We start from the raw sequence: 21,550 nt of genomic DNA, 5'->3' as shown, positions 1-21,550 counted from the left end.
TGTAGTCTGTAATAGTTTCCAAGCCCTGCCACATCCGACGTGCGTCGGAACCGGTGTAGTATGATTCAATCTTAGCCCTGTATTGACGCTTTGCCTGTTTGATGGTTCGTCGCAGGGCATTGCGGGATTTCTTGTAAGCTTCCGGGTTAGTCCTGCACCTTGAAAGCGGCAGCTCTACCCTTCAGTATGAATGTTGCCTGTAATCCATGGCTTCTGGTTGGGGTATGTACGTACATTCACTGTGGGGACAACGTCCTCAATGCACTTATTGATAAAGCCAGTGACTGATGTGGTGTATTTCTCAATGTCATCAGAAGAATCCCGGAACATGTTCCAGTCTGTGATAGTAAAACAGTCCTATAGTTTAGCATCTGCTTCATCTGACCATTTTTTTATAGACCGAGTCACTGGTGCTTCCTGCTTTAATTTTTACTTGTAAGCAGGAATCAGGAGGATAGAGTTGTGGTCGGATTTACCAAATGGAGGGCGAGGGAGAGCTTTGTACACGTCTCAGTGTGTGCAGTACAGGTGATCTAGAATTTTTTTCCCTCTGGTTGCACATTTAACATGTTGATAGAGATTTGGTAGAACCGATTTAAGTTTCCCTGCGTTAAAGATTCCGGCCACTAGGAGCGCCGCCTCTGGGTGAGTAGTTTTCTGTTTGCTTATTTCCTTATACAGCTGATTGAGTGCATTCTTAGTGCCCGCATCTGATTGTGGTGATAAATAAACAGCCACAAAAAGTAAGCTGAGAACTCTCTAGGCAAGTAGTGTGGCCTGCAATTTATCACAATACTCCAGGCGAGCAAAATCTAGAGACTTCTTTAGATTTCGTGCACCAGCTGTTGTTTACAAATATGCACAGACCGCCCACCCTCGTTTTACCGGAGTGTGCTGTTCTATCTTGCCGGTGCAGCGTGTATCCCGCTAGCTGAATATCGATGTTGTCATTCAGCCACGATTCCGTGAAACATAGAATATTACAGTTTTTGATGTCCCATTGGTAGGATATTCGTGATCGTACCTCGTCTAGTTTATTGTCCAATGATTGCACGTTGGCGAGTAATATTGTCGGTAACGACAGCTTTCCTACTCGCCTTCTGCAGATCCGGACGAGCCATCCGGCTCTACTTCCTCTGCGTCGCTTCCTTATGCGAATAATTGGGATGTCTGCCCTGCGGGGTGTTTGGAGAATATCGTTTGAGTCCTGCTTGTCGTTGTTGTTGTTAAAAATCTTTGTCTAATCCGAGGTGAGTGATCGCTGTCCTGATATCCAGAATCTCTTTTCTGCCGTAAGAGATGGTTGCAGAAACATTATGTACAAATTAATTTACAAATATCGCAAAAAAACCCACATAATTGCACAATTGGTTAGGAGACCATAAAACGGCGGCCATCTCCTCCGGCGCCATTTTTCCATTTTACTAGTCGTGAAATCCATGTATTAGGGCCTATTGAATTTATTTAAATTGAGTGATTTCCTTATATGAACTGTACCTCAGTAAAATCTTTGAAATTGTTGCATTTTGCGTTTTTATATTTTTGTTCAGTTTAGATGTATCTCATGTTCCCCATAATGTTCCCACATAGACATTGCTTTCATCAAACGCTTGTGTGCGTGCATGCTTCCAACCAAACCAGGAATATTCCCACATGCTATAACTCAGACCACACTGGTCGGATTTTGACTAAACTTGGGTGAATGATGCGTCTTGCCATAGAGATCTGGCATTTACAAAATGACACTGATTGGCCCAAGGCAGGAGCTATAGTAATTATCGGAAATGTGTTAGTCACACGGAATGTCTCAGTTGGCCCAAGGGAAACATTTTATAGAAATGGTCAAGAAAGCTTGAAAGCAATGTTTTCTATCATTTAAGTGGGCTTATTAAATCGTAATAGTGGTTTTGAAACCACTCTGGTTGTTGTGATGGCGCAAACAAAAGAAAAGGAAAGGTTATAGAGCCATCCACTGCCCAGGTTGTTAACACAGGTTGCCATCCATGTTTATGTGTTCTCTGCCATGCCTGTGGGTTTCCTAAGGTCAGGAGGTTAGGGTGGGGAGTTAATGCGACCAATGTCATATGACCCAGCCCCCCTCCCACCCACCCACTGCCACAGAACAACAGGGTGACCGAGTCCCAGTGCCGGAACCTGATTGTCTCCCAGCCTCATATTAGTGCAGGGATTACCAGCTCGCTCCCGTTCCCCATTCATTCCGGACAGTCACTCGCCCTTATCAGCATCAATCTGACACTCTATTTATCTGACGCTGCACCCAGTTCTGCTTGGCTAAGAGAAATGCTCACAAAAAGCCCCAGCCCATCAGCACTTTTTTTTGTGGGACCCAGGGCCACAGCTTTCAGTGGCCTGCCTACTCTTCTGTTAATCTAGACCCAGTTTGTTGGACAGTGAGGATTTGTTGTGTGTTCTACTCTGGTTCAAGGTTTAACCGTTGTCCAATTAATTGAATTTGTTGGTTCTTTACCATTTTTTGTTACTTCTCGTAGTTTTGCATCAGCCTCCATGTAGTTTCGCCATAGTTTTTCCACAACAGCCTCTCCTATGCTTCTTTCCACAAGTTCACACTCTTGAAGAAAAGTTTCTGAGTAGGCTCTAGTAGTTTGCAGTGTATGTATCTTGACTTATTTTCTGGTGTGAAAAAGTGAGATATCTTTCCATTTTTTTTTTACTTTGGAAAAGGGGAGAAACACACAAACATGGCCTCTTTTAAACTGGATTTCTTGCCTGAGATGATGGTGGACCATTGCTCTTTGAATTCTAGTCCCGTGTAAGTAGTTTTTCTTCTTTCTAGCAATGGGTTAATAGCCTATTGCTAAAGTGCTTTTCAGAAATGAATTTGAGGTTTAGTTTTTTTACATTAGTTTTGGTGTCATGTTGGTGGGGGTAGGTTATAATGTTACTTGTTTGATATATTGGATCCACCTCGTATTTATTAGTCATGAGTTTTCAGCATCAGTCTATACTGATACTCAATTTCTTAAACTGTAGTTTGGTCCCAGCTTGTGACTTGACATTTTTTGTGCTTGTCATAATGTTCCATTCCAAAACTTGGTACTTTAAATTTGATATGTAGATGTCGAATGGGAAAACGGTAGAAGAGCGAGTTTTCAACAGGTGCATACTCCCCAAGTGTCCCCCATAATGGTTCAGAGTCTGTATTCTGTATGCAGTGTAGTTGGATTTTTATTAATTTAGCTGCTGCTTTTTTTCTAGATCGACTTACAATCAGTAGTTATTGTACATGTCAGAGGCTTTAAAACAAGTATGTTTTGAAGTTTATGCATACTGTAGACTACATATTTTGTGGTCTAACCCATGTCATTGCCAATTTCGCTACAGGGAAATCGTTAGGAAAGTTTGTTGCTTATTCTTTGTTGATCTTGTTTGTTTTTTTACTTCTAATTATCTTTTCATTTTAGCCTTGCTTAGATGTAACATACACATTTAAGGCTTTAGTGGGTTAATGTGAAGTGAATAAATAGGCTACTACCAGTTATTGTCATACATTCCAAACTAAAGCAGGTTAGAGCTTATAGAGCATATTTTCATACCTTACTACCTTACCAGTACCATACATGGTTTACCAGTGGTGCACACATGGGGTGCAATTATTTTTTTCAAAGGTAAAAAAAAAAAAGCCCCCAAAAATGTGTTATCAAATGTATTTATATAGCCCTTATTACATCAGCTGATATCTCAAAGTGCTGTACAGAAACTCAGCCTAAAACCCCAAACAGCAAGCAATGCAGGTGTAGAAGCACGGTGGCTAGGAAAAACTCCCTAGAAAGGAACCAAGCTATGAGGGGTGGCCAGTCCTCCTCTGGCTGTGCTGGGTGGAGATTATAACAGAACATGGCCAAGATGTGTAAATGTTCATAAATGACCAGCATGGTCAAATAATAATAATCACAGTAGTTGTCGAGGGTGCAACAGGTCAGCTCCTCAGGAGTAAATGTCAGTTGGCTTTTCATAGTCGATCATTGAGAGTATCTCTACCGCTCCTGTTGTCTCTAGAGAGTTGAAAACAGCAGGTCTGGGACAGGTAGCACGTCCGGTGAACAGGTCAGGGTTCCATAGCCGCAGGCTATTTGCTAACAAATAGTTAACAAGTACTAAAGCATTCCAAATATGCTAGGTAAGTGCTAACGAACACATGCGAACATAAACTAATTGCAAGGACAGGCAAAAAAAAATATTTTTTGAGGGGTCACATACAGGTGCAGTGAAATGTGTTGTTTTACACGGTCAGCCATAATAGTACGGTACCCCTAGAGCAAATGACGGTTAAGTGCCTTGCTCAAGGGCACATCGACAGATTTTTCACTTTGACAGCTCGGGTATTCAAACCAGCGACTGTTAGCAAACTTGCCCAACGCTTTAAACACTAGGTAATGTTAAAAGGCTACTCACAGTTTTCTGCACAGAATAAACTAATATTAGACAGGATACAGTTGAAGTCGGAAGTTTACTTACACTTAGGTTGGAGTCATTAAAACTCGTTTTTCAACCACTCCACAAATTTCTTGTTAACAAACTATAGTTTTGGCAAGTCGTTTAGGACACAAGTAATTTTTTCCAACAATTGTTTACAGACAGATTATTTCACTTAGAATTCACTGTATCACAATTCCAATCGGTCAGAAGTTAACGTAGTGTAGGTAGACTGTGCCTTTAAACAGCTTGGAAAATTCCAGAAAATTATGTCATGGCTTTAGAAGCTTCTGATAGGCTAATTGACATCATTTGAGTCAATTGGAGGTGTACCTGTGGATGTATTTCAAGGCCTACCTTCAAACTCTGTGCCTCGTTGTTTGACGTCATGGGAAAATGAAAAGAAATCAGCCAAGACCTCGAAAAAAGGATTGTAGACCTTCACAAGTCCGGTTCATCCTTGGGAGCAATTTACAAATGGCTGAAGGTACCACGTTCATCTGTACAAACAATAGCAAGCAAGTATGAACACCATGGGACCACGCAGCCGTCATACCGCTCAGGAAGGAGACGTGTTCTGTCTCCTAAAGATGAACGTACTTTGGTGCAAAATGTGCAAATCAATCCCAGAACAACAGCAAAGGACCTTGTGAAGATGCTGGAGGAAACAGGTACAAAGTATCTATATCCACAGTAAAACGAGTTCTATATCGACATAACCTGAAAAGCCGCTCAGTTAGGAAGAAGCCACTGCTCCAACACCGCTATAAAAAAGCCAGACAACGGTTTGCAACTGCACATGGGGACAAAGAACATACTTTTTTGAGAAATGTCCTCTGGTCTGATGAAACAAAAATAGAACTGTTTGACCATAATGACCACCGTTTGTAGCTGAAGAACACCATCCCAAGCGTGAAGCACGGGGGTGGCAGCATCATGTTGTGGGGGTGCTTTGCTGCAGGAGGGACTGGTGTACCTCACAAAATACAGTGCCTTGCGAAAGTATTCGGCCCCCTTGAACTTTGCGACCTTTTGCCACATTTCAGGCTTCAAACATAAAGATATAAAACTGTATTTTTTGTGAATAATCAACAACAAGTGGGACACAATCATGAAGTGGAACGACATTTATTGGATATTTCAAACTTTTTTAACAAATCAAAAACTGAAAAATTGGGCGTGCAAAATGATTCAGCCCCCTTAAGTTAATATTTTGTAGCGCCACCTTTTGCTGCGATTACAGCTGTAAGTCGCTTGGGGTATGTCTCTATCAGTTTTGCACATCGAGAGACTGAAATGTTTTCCCATTCCTCCTTGCAAAACAGCTCGAGCTCAGTGAGGTTGGATGGAGAGCATTTGTGAACAGCAGTTTTCAGTTCTTTCCACAGATTCTCGATTGGATTCAGGTCTGGACTTTGACTTGGCCATTCTAACACCTGGATATGTTTATTTTTGAACCATTCCATTGTAGATTTTGCTTTATGTTTTGGATCATTGTCTTGTTGGAAGACAAATCTCCATCCCAGTCTCAGGTCTTTTGCATACTCCATCAGGTTTTCTTCCAGAATGGTCCTGTATTTGGCTCCATCCATCTTCCCATCAATTTTAACCATCTTCCCTGTCCCTGCTGAAGAAAAGCAGGCCCAAACCATGATGCTGCCACCACCATGTTTGACAGTGGGGATGGTGTGTTCAGCTGTGTTGCTTTTACTCCAAACATAACGTTTTGCATTGTTGCAAAAAGTTAAATTTTGGTTTCATCTGACCAGAGCACCTTCTTCCACATGTTTGGTGTGTCTCCCAGGTGGCGTGTGGCAAACTTTAAACAACACTTTTTATGGATATCTTTAAGAAATGGCTTTCTTCTTGCCACTCTTCCATAAAGGCCAGATTTGTGCAATATACGACTGATTGTTGTCCTATGGACAGAGTCTCCCACCTCAGCTGTAGATCTCTGCAGTTCATCCAGAGTGATCATGGGCCTCTTGGCTGCATCTCTGATCAGTCTTCTCCTTGTATGAGCTGAAAGTTTAGAGGGACGGCCAGGTCTTGGTAGATTTGCAGTGGTCTGATACTCCTTCCATTTCAATATTATCGCTTGCACAGTGCTCCTTGGGATGTTTAAAGCTTGGGAAATCTTTTTGTATCCAAATCCGGCTTTAAACTTCTTCACAACAGTATCTCGGACCTGCCTGGTGTGTTCCTTGTTCTTCATGATGCTCTCTGCGCTTTTAACGGACCTCTGAGACTATCACAGTGCAGGTGCATTTATACGGAGACTTGATTACACACAGGTGGATTGTATTTATCCTCATTAGTCATTTAGGTCAACATTGGATCATTCAGAGATCCTCACTGAACTTCTGGAGAGAGTTTGCTGCACTGAAAGTAAAGGGGCTGAATAATTTTGCACGCCCAATTTTTCCGTTTTTGATTTGTTAAAAAAGTTTGAAATATCCAATAAATGTTGTTCCACTTCATGATTGTGTCCCACTTGTTGTTGATTCTTCACAAAAAAATACAGTTTTATATCTTTATGTTTGAAGCCTGAAATGTGGCAAAAGGTCGCAAAGTTCAAGGGGGCCGAATACTTTCGCAAGGCACTGTAGCTAGCATCACGAGGAAGGAAAGTTACGTGGATATATTGAAGCAACATCTCAAGACATCAGTCAGGAAGTTGAAGCTTAGTCACAAATGGGTCTTCCAAATGGACAATGACCCCAAGCGAACTTTCATAGTTGTGCCAAAATGGCTTTAGGACAACAAAGTCAAGGTATTGGAGCGGCCATCACAAAGCCCTGACCTCAATCATATAGAAAATTTGTGGGCAGAACTGAAAAAGCGTGTGCGAGCAAGGAGGAATGGGCCAAAATTCACCCAACTTATTGTGGGAAGCTTGTGGAAGGCTACCCAAAACGTTTGACCCAAGTTAAACAATTTAAAGGCAATGCTACCAAATACTAATTGAGTGTATGTAAACTTCTGACCCACTGGGAATGTGATGAAAGAAATAAAAGCTGAAAAATAATTCTCTCTCCTATTATTCTGACATTTCACATTCTTAAAATAAAGTGGTGATCCTAACTGACCTAAGACAAGGATTTTTTACTAGGATTAAATGTCAAGAATTGTGAAACTGAGTTTAAATGTATTTGGCTAAGGTGTATGTAAACTTCAACTGTATATCTTAATCAAGCAGGGGATTGCCTCTGCTGTTACCAAGACTCAGATGCTTGATCTTGCAATAGCCAATTGGCTAGCAAGTTAGCTAACCAAATAAACAGCTGGAGAGAATTAATTTGGCACATTTTAGAAAGTTAACTTAATAGCTATAACATATAGCTGGCAAACAGTTGTGAATGTCATAGAACTAAGTGTAACTTCATCACCTCACCGCACTGCACAGGAGTGCCTCCCCTCACAAAGCTCCCATTTGCTCATTTGTACATTTTTGTAACCAAACACCTGACCGGCTCAATCAGCTGTTTGGTAAACTTCATAATGAAAAATAATCAGGTGAAATGAAGAACGCAATCTTTTATCTATTAACCTAGTGCACACGTTGACTGCATTTTATAAAATTGAAACATTGATAACAAAAATATTTTCCATGGAATTGAAAATCATACCGTGTGTATTTCAAAATGCCACAGTATACCGCCCAACCCCATTAAAGCTTATGGTTGGTTTGCCTAAATGAGGCCATTTGGATCTAGAATATTTTTACATATTATTCAGTGATCTAAAGGTAGTTTGGGTTATCAATACCACAGAAATAGAACCAGGTTGAACGATTTTCACAAATCGTGCTTAATTGAAGGGCATAGATTTACCTTGGACCAGAATGTCCTTCAATTACTAAAAAGTGAACTCTTGTCATGACATTTCAATAGGCAGTTTTGTGTCCGTTGAGATTATATTTCCTGGTATCCTTAAAGTGATAAATGATTTTGGCAATTCGAGTCCGATGAACACGTGGGTATAATTCTTACATCTGCGTGCAGTTTGACGGAAGTTGCTAACTAGCATTAGCGCAATGTTTGGAAAGTATGGAAACTACCTCTTAACTTCCTTCATACTGGATACATAGACATAAAATGGTATCCATGAGTTAATATGAATTTGGGGATGAAGATGATAAAGGGCATCATTGCCAAAATCCCGAAGTACCCTTCATGTGCTCATAAGATGGTGTCCTTAGATCTATCGCTTTACGTTTTTCTCGGAACGTGTTCCGTACTCTCTCGGTCTTTCTCAATGTACAGTGCACTCGGAAAGTGTTCCGACCCCTTCACTTTTTGAACATTTTGTTACGTTACAGAATTATTCTATAATGGATTAAATAAATAGTCCTCATCACTCTACACACAATACCCCATAATGACAAAGCAAAAACAGGTTTTTAGACATTTTTTTGCTAATTTATAAAAAATGTAAAACACATCTGAGTATTCAGACCGTTTGCTATGAGACTCCAAATTGAGCTCAGGTTCATCCCCTTTCCATTGATCATCCTTGAGCTGTTTCTACAACTTGATTGGAGTTGCCCTGTAGTAAATTAAATTGATTGGGCATGATTTGGAAAGGCGCACATCTGTCTATTTAAGGTCTCACGGTTGACAGTGTCTGTCAGAGCAAAAACCAAGCTTGAGGTCGAAGGAATTGTCCGTAGTGCTCTGAGACACAATTGTGTTGAGGCACAGATTTTTATTTTTTACTAGGCAAGTCAGTTAAGAACAAGTTCTTATTTTATAATAACGGCATAACCCGGACGACGCTGGGCCAATTGTGTGCTGCCCTATGGGACTACCAATCACAGCCAGTTGTGATACAGCCTGGGATCGTACCAGGGTCTGTAGTGACGCCTCTAGCATTGAGATGCAGTGCATTAAACCGCTGCGCCACTCTGGTTGGATGGGGAGCGTCATTGCACAGCTATTTTGAGATCTCTCCAGAGATGTTGGATTGGGTTCAAGTCCAGGCTCGAGCTGGGCCACTCAAAGACATTCAGAGACTTGTCCCGAAGCCACTCCTGCGTTCTGGGGAAGGGTACCAAAATATTTCTGCAGAATTTGAAGGTCCCCAAGAACACAGTGGCCTCCATCATTGTTAAACGGAAGTAGTTTGGAACCTCCTAGATTTCTAGAGCTGGCTGCCCAGCCAAAGTGAGCAATCAGGGGAAATGGGCCTTGGTTAGGGAGGTGAACAAGAACCTGATGGTCACTCTGACAGAGTTCCTGTGTAGAGATGGGAGAACCTTCCAGAAGGACAACCATCTCTGCAGCATTCCACCAACCAGGCCTTTATGGTAGAGGAGTTTGCCAAAAGGCACCTAAAGGACTCTGACCATGAGAAACATGATTCTCTGGTCTGATGAAACCAAGATTGAACTCTTTGGCCTGAATGCTAAGTGTCACATCTGGAGTAAACCAGGCACCGCTCATGACCTGGCCAATACCATCCCTACGGTGAAGCATGGTGGTGGCATCATCATGCTCTGGGGATGTTTTTCAGCAGCAGAGTCTTGGAGACTGGTCAAGATCGAGGGAAATGGAGCAAAGTACACCCATATACTTGATGAAAACCTGCTACAGAGAGCTCAGGACCTTAGACTGGGGTGAAGGTTCACCTTCCAACAGGACAACGACGACCCTAAGCACGCAGCCTAGACAACGCAGGAGTGGCTTCGGGACAAGTCTCTGAATGTCCTTGAGTGGCCCAGTTCGAGCCCGGACTTAGTGCCTTGCGAAAGTATTCGGCCCCCTTGAACTTTGCGACCTTTTGCCACATTTCAGGCTTCAAACATAAAGATATAAAACTGTATTTTTTTGTGAAGAATCAACAACAAGTGGGACACAATCATGAAGTGGAACGACATTTATTGGATATTTCAAACTTTTTTAACAAATCAAAAACTGAAAAATTGGGCGTGCAAAATTATTCAGCCCCCTTAAGTTAATACTTTGTAGCGCCACCTTTTGCTGCGATTACAGCTGTAAGTCGCTTGGGGTATGTCTCTATCAGTTTTGCACATCGAGAGACTGACATTTTTTCCCATTCCTCCTTGCAAAACAGCTCGAGCTCAGTGAGGTTGGATGGAGAGCATTTGTGAACAGCAGTTTTCAGTTCTTTCCACAGATTCTAGATTGGATTCAGGTCTGGACTTTGACTTGGCCATTCTAACACCTGGATATGTTTATTTTTTAACCATTCCATTGTAGATTTTGCTTTATGTTTTGGATCATTGTCTTGTTGGAAGACAAATCTCCATCCCAGTCTCAGGTCTTTTGCAGACTCAGCTGTCTGCAGATTCAGCTGTTCAGCTGTGTTGCTTTTACGCCAAACATAACGTTTTGCATTGTTGCCAAAAAGTTCAATTTTGGTTTCATCTGACCAGAGCACCTTCTTGCACATGTTTGGTGTGTCTCCCAGGTGGCTTGTGGCAAACTTTAAACAACACTTTTTATGGATATCTTTAAGAAATGGCTTTCTTCTTGCCACTCTTCCATAAAGGCCAGATTTGTGCAATTTACGACTGATTGTTGTCCTATGAACAGAGTCTCCCACCTCAGCTGTAGATCTCTGCAGTTCATCCAGAGTGATCATGGGCTTCTTGGCTGCATCTCTGATCAGTCTTCTCCTTGTATGAGCTGAAAGTTTAGAGGGATGGCCAGGTCTTGGTAGATTTGCAGTGGTCTGATACTCCTTCCATTTCAATATTATCGCTTGCACAGTGCTCCTTGGTATGTTTAAAGCTTGGGAAATCTTATTGTATCCAAATCCGGCTTTAAACTTCTTCACAACAGTATCTCGGACCTGCCTGGTGTGTTCCTTGTTCTTCATGATGCTCTCTGCGCTTTTAACGGACCTCTGAGACTATCACAGTGCAGGTGCATTTATACGGAGACCTGATTACACACAGGTGGATTGTATTTATCATCATTAGTCATTTAGGTCAACATTGGATCATTCAGAGATCCTCACTGAACTTCTGGAGAGAGTTTGCTGCACTGAAAGTAAAGGGGCTGAATAATTTTGCACGCCCAATTTTTCAGTTTTTGATTTGTTAAAAAAGTTTGAAATATCCAATAAAAGTCGTTCCACTTCATGATTGTGTCCCACTTGTTGTTGATTCTTCACAAAAAAATACAGTTTTATATCTTTATGTTTGAAGCCTGAAATGTGGCAAAAGGTCGCAAAGTTCAAGGGGGCCGAATACTTTGCAAGGCACTGTAAACCCAATCCAACATCTCTGGAGAGATCTGAAAATAGCTGTGCAACAACGCTCCCCATCCAACCTGATAGAGCTTGAGAGGATCTGCAGAGAAGAATGGGAGAAACTCCCCAAATACAGTTGTGCCAAGCTTGTAGCGTCATACCCAAGAAGACGCAAGGCTGTTATTTCTGCCAAAGGTGCTTCAACAAAGTACTGAGTAAAGGGTCTGAATATTTCCGTAATTTTTGGACACCGATTTGGCCGATTTAAAAAATAAAATAAAAAATAATAATCTTTATTTAACTAGGCAAGTCAGTTAAGAACACATTCTTATTTTCAATGACGGCCTATGAACGGTGGGTGAACTGCCTTGTTCAGGGGCAGAATGACATATTTTTACCTTGTCAGCTCGGGGATTCAATCTTGCAACCTTACAGGTAACTAGTCCAACGCTCTAACCACCTGATTACATTGCACTCCACGAGGAGACTGCCTGTTACGCGAATGCAGTACGAAGCCAAGGTAAGTTGCTAGCTAGCATTTAAACTTCTTATAAAAAAACAATCAATCAATCATAATCACTAGTGAACTACACATCGTCGATGATATTACTAGTTTATCAAGCGTGTCCTGCGTTTCATATAATCGATGCGGTGCGTATTCGCGAAAAAGGACTGTCTTACTCCAATGTGTACCTAACCATAAACTTCAATGCCTTTCTTAAAATCAATGCACACGTATATATTTTTAAACCTGCATATTTAGTTAATATTGCCTGCTAATATTACCTGGCTCGTTGCAAACTCTGTGAAGACTATTTCTGAAGACCGTTCTCTTGCGTTCATTGCACGCAGAGTCTGTGTATATGCAACAGTTTGGGCTGCCTAATTTGCCAGAGTTTTACGTAATTATGACATAACATTGAAGGTTGTGAACTCTAACAAGAATATTTAGACTTATGGATGCCACCCGTTAGATAAAATACAGAACGGTTCTGTATTTCACTGAAAGAATAAACGTCTTGTTTTCGAGATGATAGTTTCCGGATTAGACCATATTAATTTTTATTTTATTTATTTTACCTTTATTTAACCAGGCAAGTCAGTTAAGAACAAATTCTTATTTTCAATGACGGCCTGGGAACAGTGGGTTAACTGCCTGTTCAGGGGCAGAACGACAGATTTGTACCTTGTCAGCTCGGGGGTTTGAACTCGCAACCTTCCGGTTACTAGTCCAACGCTCTAACCACTAGGCTACCCTGTCGCCCTAATGACCTAAGGCTCGTATTTCTGTGTATTATTATGTTATAATTAAGTCTATGATTTGATAGAGCAGTCTGACTGAGTGTTGGTAGGCAGCAGCAGGCTCATAAGCATTCTTTCAAACAGCACTTTCGTGCGTTTTGCCAGCAGCTCGTTGCTGTGCTTCAAGCAATTGAGCTGTTTATGACTTCAAGTCTATCAACTCCCGAGATTAGGCTGGTGTAACCGATGTGAAATGGCTAGCTAGTTAGCGGGGTGTGCGCTAATAGCGTTTCAAACGTCACTCGCTCTGAGACTTGGAGTAGTTGTTCCCCTTGCTTTGCAAGGTCCGCGGCTTTTGTGGAGCGATGGGTAATGCTGCTTCGAGGGTGGCTGTTGTCGATGTGTTCCTGGTTCGAGCCCAGGTAGGGGCGAGGAGAGGGACGGAACTTATACTGTTACACTGGCAATACTAAAGTGCCTATAAGAACATCCAATAGTCAAAGGTATATGAAATACAAATGGTATAGAGAGAGATTGTCCTATAATAACCACAACCTAAAACTTCTTACTTGGGAATATTGAAGACTCATGTTAAAAGGAACCACCAGCTTTCATATGTTTTCATGTTCTGAGCAAGGAACTTAAACGTTAGCTTTTTTTACATGGCACTTTTACTTTCTTCTCCAACACTTTGTTTTTGCATTATTTAAACCAAATTGAACATGTTTCATTATTTATTTGAGGCTAAATTTGATTTTATTGATGTATTATATTAAGATAAAATAAGTGTTCATTCAGTATTTTTGTAATTGTCATTATTCCCCCCAAAAATCGATCGGTATTGGCTTTTTTTGGTCCTCCAATAATCGGTATCGGCGTTGAAAAATCATAATCGGTCGACCTCTACTTGAAATATTCCTGTCCTATTTGAAATCTTTTGTGCAATCTCAATAAATCCGTCTTACATTTGTGTTTGAAATGCGATATTGGCCTTAACAATGAATATGGTGTCTGAATGCATAAAAATAGAATTAGCCTAGTCAGAATTTGACTACTTTATTAGGTTAGACGGTCTTGATTAGATTTATCCGATGATATGGAGGTAGGTGTTTGTCAACTGAAAACCTAGTTGGTTTGTGCTTGCACAAATTCATATATATATTATCATCTATTCATTCATTCACATTATGGATTTGACAAGGATGGTCTTGATGTTCTTTTGTTCTGTGCAGCCTTCAATATTACCTGAAATAAATCATTGTTTGGTTATGAAAGATCAGATCTCTCAAAACAAATGTCACATTCAAGATCTCTTTAGAACTATTGGTCTTAGTTGCATAGGTAATTTCTCTGCTGGCAGTATGCATTTGGTGCCGTATGTTTTTGTATGCATTTTAGAATGTTTCCTCAGTCACGTCACCTCTTTCAACTGACACTTTACAACTTTACTTGACTATAAGTTATGCAGTGCTACTGAAATAGTCTACACTTGATTGTACCTTTCTGCAAAACAGCCCTTGCTCAGAAGACACCATTTTGTGAAGCTTCCAGTTGCCTAGTGTATTATGCAATTGTTATTTCCAGCAGGGACATATTTAGTGTGCCACTGGGGAAGACTGCTTTTAAATGTAGCTTATTTTGCCCTAGTTCACGTCATGTAGCCATATTATAACAACCGTTCTTTCTCTCTCAGGGCAAAGAAGATGAATGGGTCCCTGGACCACCCAGACCAGCCCGACATCGATGCTATCAAGATGTTCGTTGGTCAGATCCCACGGTCCTGGGCAGAGGAACAGCTGCGGGAGCTTTTTGAGCCTTACGGCGCCGTCTACGAAATCAATGTGTTGCGTGACAGGAGTCAAAACCCCCCACAGAGCAAAGGTGACAGTGCTGTCTTGAGTTCTTCACAAGAGGTGTCCATTACACTTCCTCACCCTATCCAGAATTCCCTGCCTTTTTTATATGTATTGGCTGTGTTGCTGAATTCTCTGGAATCCTCTTTCCGATAGCTAAACAATCTAAGCTTCTGCCTATTTGCGATATTCTCTACTTTACTACTTCCTCGGCTACCACAGCATATCAAACAAGCAGGACTCAGACAGGCAGTCAAAATTGCGATTTAATGTTGTTTTTTTGCAACATTGTCTGAGCTGGAGGACGATTGCCAGTCAAAATATGATATTTTTTTCAGTTTAACAGATGTATGTTAATGGGTTAAAACGCAGATTGGTTTTGCTCCAATACAAAGTTTTAAACTGCGCCCTACTTGTGCAACTGCAATATCCTTAGTTACAACAGACCGAGAGTTTTACCCTACATCCTAAATGAGCCTACAAAATATATATACAGTACCAGTCAAAGTTTTGGGCACACCTACTCATTCAAGGATTTTTCTTTATTTTGACTATTTTCCACATTGTAGAATAATAGTGAAGACATCAAAACTATGAAATAGCATATATGGAATCATGTAGTAACCAAACAAGTGTTAAACAAATCAAAATGTATTTTATATTCGAGATTCTTGAAAGTAGCCACCCTTTTCCTTGATGACAGCTTTGCTCACTCTTGGCATTCTCTCAACCAGCTTCACCTGGAATACTTTTCCAACAGTCTTGAAGAAATTTCCACATATGCTGAGCACTTGTTGGCTGCTTTTCCTTCACTCTGCGGTCCAACTCATCCCAAACCTTCTCAATTGGATTGAGGTCGGGTGATTGTAAAGGCCAGGTCATCTGATGCAGCACTCCATCACTCTCCTTCTTGGTCAAATAGCTCTTACAAAGCCTGGAGGTCTGTTGGATCAATGTCCTGTTGACAAACAAATGAAACCAGATGGGATGGCATATCACTGCAGAATGCTGTAGTGGCCATGCTGGATAAGTGTCCCTTGAATTCTGAATAAATCACACAGTGTCACCAGCAAAGCACCGTCACACCACCACCTCCATGCTTCACGGTGGGAACCACACATGCAGATCATCCGTTCACCTACTCTGCATCTCACAAAGACACGGCGGTTGATACCAAAAATCTCAAATTTGGACTCTTCAGACCAAAGTAGAGATTTCCACCGGTCTAATGTCCATTGCTCGTGTTTCTTGGCCCAAGCAAGTCTCTTCTTATTATTGGTGTCCTTTAGTAGTGGTTTCTTATCAGCAATTTGACCATGAAGTCCTGATTCGCGCAGTCTCTGAACAGTTGATGTTGAGATATCACTTACTTTAACTCTGAAGTATTTATTTGGGCTGCAATTTGAGGCCGGTAACTCTAATGAACTTATCCTCTGAAGCAGAGGTGACTCTGGGTCTTCCTTTCCTGTGACGGTCCTCATGAGAGCCAGTTTCATTATAGTGCTTGATGGTTTTTGCGACTGCACTTGAAGAAACGTTCAAAGTTCTTGAAATTTTACAGATTGACCAAAATGAATGTCTTAAAGTTATGATGGGCTGTCGTTTCTCTTTGCTTATTTGAGCTGTTCTTGCTATAATATGGACTTGGTCTTTTACCAAATAGGGCTATCTTCTGAATACCACCCCCATCTAGTCACACAACCGATTGTCTCAAAACGCATTAAGAAGGAAATCATTTCCACAAATTTACTTTTAACAAGGCAGACCTGTTATTTGAAATGTATTCCAGGTGACTACCTTATGATGCTGGTTGAGAGAATGCCTAGAGCAGGCCTGGGAAATTGTTTTCCATGGAGGGCCACATTAGAATATATTTTTGCCGTCGTGGGCCAGAATCATATTACAGAATTATGCATCATGTGTATGGCTGTGTTGACAGATATATCTACTGTAAATCACAATCAGATATGCTACTTATGTCTTTTTTTAACATGCACAGAAATAAACCACATCCATGTTCTCTTTTTGGTAGGTATTTTCATTATTAAACATGCAATGAACTACACAAAGGGAAAAGTACACTGTGCATTCAGCACCACAGACAAAACTCTTGTTAACGGGTATGCACAAGAAAAAGAAAGAGAGAGCTCAACATTACATTTAAACTACTCAGTGTGAGGAGTGAAGTCTCTGATGGGCATTGACTAGAGCAGTGAAGTCAGATATAGTTTCTGATGTTGCTATGCGCAGGATTTCTGAGAGGTGAGAGTCAGTAAGAGATGAGCTATCTTATATTTCCTCACTGAAAATGTCTGTTCACATACATAGGTTACCCCAAACAGTACAAACATCTTCTGAGCATGACTCCTAATCTTTGGGAAGTTTTTTGTTCATCGAGAGATTGCAGGTCAGTGGGAGCGTTATCCACTTTGAAGGTGAAATGAGAGGAAACCAACCGTGTCATTTTTCAGCACTTTGAAATCCTCAAAACAATGAGAACTCACCGTTCAAGCACGCAACGGCGATGTTTACCCACTGGTCATCTGATAGGAACAGACTAGTAGTGTCGGAAGGTGGGGGAGATTGTTGGCTTCTACTTGGCGGGTCAGGAGGAGTCATTTTCCCTTGGAAGGCTTTGACAAGGCTGTACATCTGATGTGCAAAAAGGCCCTTCCCTTGTAGTTTGGAATTCAGTTCATTCATGAGGGCCATGATGTCCACGGTGAAGGCAACATCAGCCAACCATTCTTTATCTTGCAGTTGAGGGAAATCCACATTTTCCTTTCATTTGCAAAAACTCAGCCAGCTCCGACTTTTGGTCCCACACTCTTTTAAGCACCCTCCCCAAACTCATCCATCTCACGTTTGTGGTATCTGCATGACCCAACTCTCTCTTCCAACAGTGAGACAAACTGCCTGTGGTTTAAAGATTTTGCTCTTATGAAGTTTACCACTTTAGTGGCTATATAAAACATGGCTCATTTTCAGAACACATTTATAGAGCACCTGATGAATAATGCAATGCAGGAAAATAATTTTCTGATCTGGGTTCAGCTCAGCTACTTGATCTTGTATCCTTTTCTAAAGGTCAACATTTTTTCCTGTGAAGTTTGGGCACCCGTCAGTGGTCACACTAACTTTTTAAAACTCACACACTTATTAACCTCCTCCAATAAATCTTTCCCTGTGGCTGTGCTCTTCATTGACTGCACTGAAGCAAGCTCCTCTGTAATTTCAAAGTCTGGGGTTATGCCTCGTAAGAATATCAACAACTGCGCCGTGTCACGTGCATCAGTGCTCTTATCCAGGGCCAATGAGAAATAGGTGAAATCCTTTACCTTGTCTTTCAACTGTTGTTCCATATTCTCTGTGATGTCCTCAACACACTGTCACTGTTCGTCTTGACGGGGAAACATTTTCAAACAGCTCTTTCTTGTCGGGGCAAAGTTTTGCTGGAGAGTCAATTAAACATTCTTTAATGAATTCGCCCTCAGCGAATGGCTTGCCGTGTTTGGCAATTTTGTGGGACAGTTCAAATCAAATGTATTTGTCACATGCACCGAATACAACTGGTGTAGACCCTAAAGTGAAATAATTACTTACAAGCCCTTAACCAACAATACCTGGAAGTAAGATAAAAAATACAAAATAATAATAATTAAAGATGCATAGCTAGCTCTCGCAATTCCGTCATTTGCTGAATTCAGTTTTGTGAGAAGTCCTTGCTGCTTTTGCTACTGAGAAAGCTACTCTTTCGATGCCCTTGCCCTCTGCTCAGAAGACATTCCTATATTTCTCTGCGTGTTTCGTTTGGAAGTGTCAGGACAAGTTGTAGTCTTTCAAGACAGCGATGCTCTGTTTGCACACAGCTTTCCCTGATACCTCAATGAAGAAATATTTTTATGCCCACTCGCTGGAACAGCGAGTGTCTGCTTTCCTTTTCTTTTAAATCTTTGAAAAACAAATTTTTGCGCAATTTCTAGCTAGCTACTATTTGTAACTGTGTGTGTGTGTGTGTCAGCCTGTCAGTCACTGTCTGTCCTCATGCAGTTATTTATACGTGCCTTCAAATTAAATGTCCCGCAAGCAATGTGAGTTAAATCATTACAGAAAGGCGAGGTATTCATTGGGCTTTTAATTTAAATAACAAATACGTTTGTGATCTGAGCATAATTCCGCGGGCCATATTAAATCAGGTAGTGGGCCGCATACGACCCCCGGGCCGGCCTTTGCCCAGGCCTGGCCTAGAGTGTGCAAAGCTGTCATCAAGGCAAAGTGTGGAAAGTTTGAAGAACCTCAAATATAAAATATTTTTATGTTTAACACTTCTTTGGTTACTATGGGATTCTGTATGTGTTATTTCATAGTTTTGTCTTCACTATTATTCTACAATGTAGAAAATAGTCAAAATAAAGAAAAACCCTGGAATGAGTGGATGTCCAAACTTCTGACTGGTATTGTGTATATATATTTTGGGGATGTTTGTTCAAATCCCAGGTTTTTATATCAGCTGTTCAGAAATGAGACTCAGATGTAGGCTAGCCTACATCATGTCGATCAAATTGGTTGATAGGAGGGAGAGAAACGTGAAGGGAGGGGGATGTGTGTGTGAAGTAGCGCATGTACAGAATGTTTTTTAGCTCCGGGGAAGAGGCTTCCAGGGGGGGGGACTGTGGTGGTTACTTTCGGTCGCCCACCAATTCTCTATCAATGTCATTTTAAAATTGAGTGTCATTTACTTTGTTGTCTAACAACTGTCTATATCCCATTCCAAACAGGTTGTTGTTTCATAACATATTACGCTCGCAAATCAGCATTGGAAGCACAAAATGCCCTTCACAACATGAAAATTCTCCCTGGGGTGAGTAGAATTGGTGGAAGTTTTAACTTCATCAGTAAATCGAATAGGCAAAGTATTGGGTAGCTTGCCAGGTTCTAGTACAACAGTCAGTGCTGCTGTTCAGCTTTTATCTCAATGTAGGGCTCTATAAAATATTTTTTTGTCCCAAATTCCCTTTTCTCCATTTAGTTTTTACAGGTTTCCATTTCCCCCTTTTTTTCAGGTTTTCCCTCTCAAAATCACAGTTTAAATAGAGCATCCCATTTAGTTATTTTATAAGTTGACAACAATGGTTAAACAACATCAGGAGACTGCTTTTGAGGTCTAGATCTTCTACATTTTATTTAGATTTTGGTGTGTATTTACCCTTTATTTTCAATGGCACCTAGCAAGAGGCTGTTTTTGTAGAGCAGATGTGATGATAGAGTTTGCAAAATAAATACTGGATTGATGCAAATAATCTCATTCTGCCAGGTAAGCATAGGCTACTTTGTAGTTGACATTTAATTGAGAAGGTTTTTGGGAAAGCCTTTCCATCTACCGGAATACCTATTTGCATCATTGTTAATGCCTAACAAAGTGGTAGATGCGCGCGCCACACATACAGTCAGGGGAAATTCTCGTTGCTTCTTCAGAAAGTTGCAGGAAATACCCATCACTGATGCACTCTGTTCATGTTTTATGATAAACTTGGGCAAATTTAAATCATTTGCAATACATTTAGTTGATTCCCTACTAAGTCCAATACATTTTTGAATATTGTTGAATTCCGTTTTAATGTCTGGATTCTGCGATTCCGTCTGCCTTCTCCACATCGCAGATTTTTATAGGGATGCCTTCCACACATATCCATTCATACCTATCAAGGCAGTCTCTGTCAGCACTTCTTGCTTCCTTTAAATTCAATGTCTTTCCTCAACAGATGCATCACCCCGTTCAGATGAAGCCAGCTGACAGTGAGAAGAATAATGGTGAGTATAGCTACATCTCTGCAGGCAGTGGAGACTGTTGGATGGTGTGGTAATTTGTTTTTACGTTGAAGCCCTACCTCTTAGAAGCTGCCCTTGTTGTTGTATGTTGTCTCTAATGCAGTTGGTCATTGTTTGATGAAACAACCTTTTCTTCCTCATTGTCTCTTTCAGCGGTGGAAGACAGGAAGTTGTTCATAGGGATGATATCGAAAAAGTGTAATGAGAATGACATCAGACTTATGTTCTCGCCGTACGGACAGATCGAGGAATGTAGAATACTACGTGGGCCGGATGGACTGAGCCGTGGTGAGGCAGATTCAGTTCACCTTTCATCCTCATCGTCATCCACACACACACACACACACACACACACACCTTCAAGACGCACCCAAACACATTTACTCTATCAGTTATACTGTAAGGACTTGTTGTTGTTTTAACATTAATCTCTCTACATGCGGTACATACACACTCACTCTAAAATAGTTGCAAACAGATGAGTGATAAGTAATTGCACTCATTTGTCCTCTCGTTGACAAATCCCACACATCTTCCATACAAAATCCTCACAGAAAATGTGCCACTCTCAAGGTCATTACTTGCAAATTCTAGATGTAGCATATTGACTAAGTTCTAGTAATTGATGATCCAAATATCTGTTTAACACTGTTCCAAGTGTGTTTTTTGGGGGCTGTTCAACTAAAACAAGACTTAAAACAACTTACCAGACTCCATAGCATGCTGCAATCTGGGCTGTATGCTTTCTGTTATCTGTTTCTAAATGCTGTCAGGAGTCAGGACCATGTATGTCAACCATTTACGAGATGTTCCCCTTCTGCAGGTTGTGCGTTTATCACTTTTACAGCAAGACAGATGGCACAGTCAACAATCAAATCCATGCACCAATCACAAACTATGGAGGTAAGCATTGAACCTGAACACCTCCCATCCCTCAGAAACCGAGACTCTAC

The 21,550-nt window shown here is 41.0% G+C and overlaps 1 protein-coding gene across 43 annotated transcripts in view; it reads left to right on the top strand.

Moving 5' to 3' along the window:
* The window catches only part of LOC110526187 (CUGBP Elav-like family member 1), a 53,168-nt gene that overhangs the window by 17,542 nt on the left and 14,076 nt on the right, over positions 1-21,550 (top strand). For 28 of the 43 annotated variants that reach the window (XM_090238320.1, XM_090238311.1, XM_090238319.1 and 25 more), the window contains exons 4-8: positions 14,609-14,796; positions 19,547-19,629; positions 20,531-20,579; positions 20,751-20,885; positions 21,421-21,500. In XM_090238320.1, the coding sequence (XP_090094446.1) occupies positions 14,609-14,796; positions 19,547-19,629; positions 20,531-20,579; positions 20,751-20,885; positions 21,421-21,500 (535 nt within the window). The remainder of the gene's footprint in view (positions 1-14,608; positions 14,797-19,546; positions 19,630-20,530; positions 20,580-20,750; positions 20,886-21,420; positions 21,501-21,550) is intronic. The other 15 variants (XM_090238312.1, XM_090238341.1, XM_090238335.1 and 12 more) reach the window with 1 other exon arrangement.

The sequence above is a fragment of the Oncorhynchus mykiss genome, chromosome 6, assembly GCF_057628025.1.
Source record: "Oncorhynchus mykiss isolate SJ-2025 chromosome 6, ASM5762802v1, whole genome shotgun sequence".
In the NCBI taxonomy this organism is placed as follows: domain Eukaryota; kingdom Metazoa; phylum Chordata; class Actinopteri; order Salmoniformes; family Salmonidae; genus Oncorhynchus; species Oncorhynchus mykiss.
Note: the sequence above shows the minus strand (reverse complement) of the source record. Positions and strands in the feature narration are given on the sequence as shown.